The following is a 5,720-nucleotide window of genomic DNA, read 5'->3' as shown; positions in this document are numbered from 1 at the left end:
TGCAAACTCATGGTGACTTCTTTTACTCGATTATTTCTAGAAAAAAGCATCAGACAAGCAGCCCAAATCGGTGTGTTTCAGGGACACTTTCACTTCAGTGGAGCTGCAGGGAGGGCACACGGCCACAGCTCTCTGTGCTGACAATCTCACGGGCCGAGATCCATCGGCCACGGGCACGGCGGGGCTCGGCTGGGAGCCGCCCTGGGGAGCAGCCGGCAGCCCGGCAGGAATCCCTCGGCCCCGCCGCACTCCTGCAGGCCCAGCCCGCCTGCCGAGCGCCGCTCCCGGGGCCACGGGCGGGACTGGGGCCGCCCGGGCTGCTGGCGGTGCCCCGAGCCGCCCCGGCAGCCCCGGTGGGCGCGGCAGGGGCAGCGCGGCGGAGCGGAGCCGAGCGGAGGCGGCCCGGCCCGGCCCGGCCCGGCCCGGCCGGGTCACGCCCGCCCCCGGCCGCGCCACCGCCCTTCCTGTCATGGCCGCGGCCGGGCAGCGGCGGCTCGGCGGGGCGGCGCGGGCCGGCGCCTTCGGCTGCTGAGCGCCCGCGGGCGGCGCGGAGCGGAGCGGGACGGCCCCAGCCCGGAGCCGGCGGCAGGAGGTGACTGAGGGGCACCGTGCGGGCAGGGCCTGCCGGGGCTGCCCCTGCCAGCGGCCGTCCCGTAGCGGGCGCCCGGGGCTGGGGGGGTGCGGGCGTGCGGGCGGAGCCCGGCTCTGGCCCCGCCGGGGTGCCAGCGGAGCAGCCGCTTATTCGGGTGTCCCGGCGCGGGATTTTGTCACTTGTTTGTGTGCACCCTGGAACGAGCCGTCTCCGCGGGAGGAGCTACTGCGGAGAGGCGGTCCGGGCTGGTCCCGGCGGGCTCCGGGGGGCACCTTTCCAAGTTGTAGGAACCACGGCAGACATTTGTCCCGCAGTGAGGGCGTGCACGGTGGCACTGCCCGGGAGGTTAAACTCACGCCCTTCCCGGTGCACCCTGGTGTACACTGCTGTACAGTGCTCACGGATCCCGAGGGTGCCCGGTGTTGGCAAGTGTGGTGCGTGTGAGCAGCAGCCCTCAGGCCCTGAACACCTGGTGGAACAGGCCCGCCTAGCAAAGCACCCGGTAAGCAGGCTCTGGTAATGCAGCCAGGGGAGCCTGCTCTGACTGCACCTCACGGCAAGTCTTCAAAAGATTAGTTTCCACAGAGTTACATGGCAAGATAACAAATCCACTGTGGCTATCTCATGATAATAAGTCAATTGCTTTTGTAATTGGGGAGATAAAACCTAAATTTCATGAGCCCCACACAGATAACCTGTAATGCATCAATCAGTTGGCTTTTGGCCAGACAGTTCTAGGGGGTAGGAAGGAAAATCCTGTAACATTCCTTGTTTTCCTTGTAGATACCAGCGAAGTACCTGCTGTCCACCACTTTCTTCATTTCACCTCCCCTTGGGGTCAGCTGGTCGTCAGCATGCCTTCAACCAAGAACACCTCAAAACTTTTCCTGGTCCTCGTGTCACTGCTGCTGGTGCTGCCGGCAGTGGAAGCCCTGGACGCAGGAGACACCATTGCCTTCCTCCTGGGCCTGGCTGTCAGTGTGGTCGGGTTCTGCGCCTGCCTCGGCCTCTATGCAAGGAGACGGAACGGGCTGCAGTGACTTCAGGAAAACGCTCACATGAAGTGGATTTCTGAACACAGCTTGGGGTTGGGTGTAAGATGAGCTTTGGTTCTGGATAACTTTCAAAAAATATGTAGTAGATATTTCTGCAAACCCCTCTTACTGTTCAGTCAGTAGAGTCAAGATAGTACCCAGTGAAAGGGATTTGTACATCTATCCTCATTACAAAAAGATGATTTTATATTGTCTGTGATTAAATATTGCCTTAGAGAACGGTAAAAACTTTTTGAATGGGGAAGTAAAACTCTAGAGTGGCTCACGGTAAGAGTTTATAAATTTATAAATGGCATGTGAGGGAGGCCATCAACAAGTTCTATAATTTTGGTTTCAATGTTTAATCAGGAGGAAGCAGCTATTAAACTTCCAGTCAAGATGACAAGAGTTTTGAAATTAGTCCTAACTGGATAGCTAGTGAGCAGACTGCTCTAACGTGTGTGCTCACATTCTCTATGTAATGACAGTTAACACCTAACAGCTCGCTTCTGCTGCCACATGGATGAGACTTAAGAGAACTAAGGCAACATGAAAGGCTTTTTTTTTCTTTTAGAGTATTTTTAGAGTATTTTTATTTTACAATATGCCAATCCTGTAGCCTGTATTCTTATTACCAAGTAGGTAAACCTAAGAATGAGATCACCATTTTTATTTGACATCTATTTCACAGAAAAGTGCATGTAAGGCTAGATAAATCAGATTAGGGATGTGGGCTTTGTCTCTTGTTTATTTTTGTACTCAGCTTTTTTCTAGGCACACCGGGTTTAAGACTTAGTTCATTTGGTGTTTGTACTTTTTTTCTTCAAAACTGAAGACTTAATTATTTTGATGAGGAATTCTGTGTATTTCTGCATTAGAAGATTACTAGAATTATAATAAGACCATTGTGCACAAGTGTTTTTTTTACAATGTAGAAAGAACTTGTTAAAATCCTGGGTTTAGTCAATTAGTCCATTGTTCTTGAGTGTATTCCTTGTGACAAACCTATGTTGCTAGCTAAACATTTAGGCTTCTCTAACTGATGCATATGATTTCCACAGAAGATTAGGACCAAAACCAAAGTAAAATATCCTGCTGCTAAATGGGAGATGTAAATAGTCTTACTCTGTTCATGCTCAGTCAGATTGCGTGGTATATGGTTGAAAGACAGTAGTGTGTCCAGGATCTTTGTCTTTTAAGTACCAAAGGTGAAATGGTTCAGCCAACAATGTCTGCCACAAGTCTCTCTAACTTGTTAGGGTGTTCTAGCTTGAGCCAAGGAGCACAATCTGTAACAGCAGCAGAATAAGGAGCATAGGAAGATGAGCTCTCCGCAGTTCACAGAATTTCCTTCTGATCTTGTGCTGTGGACACTGCCACTCTTTGCTAGAAATCTTGGCTTTTATCTTTCAGAGTTACCTATTTTGATACTATTCTTCCACTTCCTCTGTGTCTCTGTTCAGTAGAGCATAAAGCAGTGGCTATGGGCAGGTCTTACATAAGTAATTGTGTGGGCAGATCATGTTCTCCAGATCCTGATTTCTGCATGCCATTTTTGGCAGAAAGGGACACAATGCACAATTACTATGTACAAAAGAAATTTACAGCCCTAAGAGGAGCTTCAGACAGAAGTATCATCTTTGAAAGCTGCCTAGCAGCAGTAGATGATCCTGTACATGATAATTCAACTGGGTGGGTGCAAGCAGAGATCGAAATGTGATCTTTGATATTCCAGCTTAGCTAAACAAAAAAAAAAAAAAAAGCAAACAAAAGAAAAATACCCAATAAAACACCCCACAAAATTTCCACTCAATTCACTTGATAGTTCCCAAAGTTTAAAAATTCTGTAAAAATGTTTTCAGTAAAATATTAAGCGTTGCTCTTTCAATAGAATACATTTTAACTCAAGCAGTTTTTTACAGACTCCTTTATCTACACCCTGGGAATGATCCCTGGCAAGTTTCACAGAATTGGGCAACAGTTTCACTGCAGGAGAACAAAATTTTAACAGAGTTAATTATCTTCAGGCAATAGGGATATGAGAAATTGTATTATTTGCCCAAAGCTGTATGTACTTCATTGAAAGGTGTTTGCACAGCATAATGGCTTTGTTTCCTGGGTTCTGATAGAAGCTTTATTGTTAGACTTGAATTTATCAATTACCTGAGTGTAAAATCAGATACCCCTGTTCTTCCTCTGTCTTAATAAACTTTGGCATATGATTTGTCATCAGCTTGATGAAGTAATTCTTATGAAATTCTTATGAAAAACTGAGATGACAGAAATTCTTGAAACTGTTAAAATTCCTTCTGTTGGCTATTATTTTCTTACCTACTTTTGCTTAAGTTAGATAACTATGAACTAATGTATCATAAGGTATGATTTCAGTTAATATTTGTGCAGTGATTGTACTTCTCTTGGTCCTACTACTTGTTTATCCCATTTCAGTAACTTACTTTAAAACATTTCAGGGAGCTGGTCCCCTTAACTTTTGACACAGTCAGCTTGTAATTGCAAAGAATTCTGGTACAAGGAAAACTTGAAGTATTTCTTTTTCCTTTTGACTATGAATTTTCAACATATCTTATGTCGTTGCCTTTATACCCAAAAAGCTATTTATGTCAGTTTTCTAGCTGGACACACAAAGATATAAAAGACCATTTTAAGTTGGTTTTTGTTTTGTTTTCTTTTCTTTTAATGAAATATTATGTTCTATTGCTTTAGTTATTTAAATTACACTTTTTTTTTTAACTTTAAAAGAGCAAGTTTTATCCCAGCATTTTGTGAAAACAGGGTTCTAGCTCTTTCAGGATTACAGCTACTGCACAGATCAGTTCACTTTGTGCACTATGCTAATGCTATTAGTAGCTGTTTTCAGAGCAGAAAGCAGAAACAGCCTGACAATGTCCACCTCTTAACAAACACAACCTACCCTCTGAAAAAAAAAACCTGCCAGACAAGAAAGAGTTGTTTTGACTGCTGTGATTTCCATATGCTTTAACAATAGTGTAGCTAGAAAACCACCCATCCTAAAACATTTAAGTCTCTTTATGAATGGACAGAAGGCCTCCACTTCTGACATACCTCCAAGTGCTTGCACACGAGCTAGGCCTTACCATTCTGCTGTGTACAGCAGTACCTGGGGCTGGAATACAAAGCCTTCACACAGTTCCTAATGCACTTGCTTCTCCAGGTTTATGAACACTGGTAAACCTCTTTTTCCTACTCAGATAAATCCTGCTGCTGCTGGTGATGCTGCTTTAATACTGTTGTAGGACCTGGCAATTCTATGACATCTTGCATTTGAGGACCTTTACATGTTTACATTAATGCTTGCATCCCCGTTGTATCCTTGGGGCAAAGTGGAAGGAGAATGACTGGCTTATGATGGAGTCACAGGAAGCAGTTGGTATCTCCAGGATACTCACTGAGTTTTCCAGAGTGTGTTGGGCTTGTGGTTGTCAGCCACTATGCCTTGTCATGGGAGCTGTCCCTGGACTAGCCCAGACTTGTGTACTGACTAGACACAGTTAAACACAGTCTGAAGCCCTGGTTCCCCTTTGCATAATGCTCTTTATGTAAGGTTTGTGAGAAGAGTTCACTGTTTATAACAAAATGAACATGGCTAAATGGATGAACCGGGATGAATAGGTCTGTTAACATGGGAGATGTACTAATTACTATGCTACAGAAGTAACTTTCCATTCATTCCTACATCTGATGAAAGGTTTGACAGATCTAAAATGGTGTAATGATGAAATTGTTAGGAGTGGTGGAAAGGAGAGCTTGAGAGACTGGTTGTCCTCCCAGTTTACACTTGAACAAATAGTAAATTATCTGAAGTCAATAGGAAGTATGTGTTGTTCACCGGATGAAAAAAGTGAGACTAATTCTGAACCAAATGTAGCAAAACATACTGGGCAAGATCTGATGTGGCTATTGATGCACAGGATCTAGACTACTTAATACCTGCCAAAATCAATCTTCAGAACTTTCAAGTGACAATTTTGTAATACTTTGGACACTGACTACACTGCTAAGTGTTCAATTCTTAAGGAATGTAATCAGTTTTTAAATTACAAAGATTTTCAGTT

General features: G+C 45.2%; 1 protein-coding gene across 1 annotated transcript; it reads left to right on the top strand.

Moving 5' to 3' along the window:
- Nucleotides 1-434: 434 nt before the first annotated feature.
- Nucleotides 435-3,883, top strand: SMIM30 (small integral membrane protein 30). Its single transcript, XM_056481837.1, has 2 exons — nt 435-592; nt 1,376-3,883. Exon 2 carries the CDS (start codon nt 1,447-1,449, stop codon nt 1,630-1,632), a length of 186 nt encoding a protein of 61 aa, XP_056337812.1. The 5' UTR covers nt 435-592; nt 1,376-1,446; the 3' UTR covers nt 1,633-3,883.
- Nucleotides 3,884-5,720: the final 1,837 nt, after the last annotated feature.

The sequence above is a fragment of the Oenanthe melanoleuca genome, chromosome 1A, assembly GCF_029582105.1.
Source record: "Oenanthe melanoleuca isolate GR-GAL-2019-014 chromosome 1A, OMel1.0, whole genome shotgun sequence".
NCBI classification, from domain to species: Eukaryota; Metazoa; Chordata; class Aves; order Passeriformes; family Muscicapidae; genus Oenanthe; species Oenanthe melanoleuca.
The sequence above is the reverse complement of the archived record's forward strand: the minus strand, read 5'-3'. Positions and strand labels throughout refer to the sequence as shown.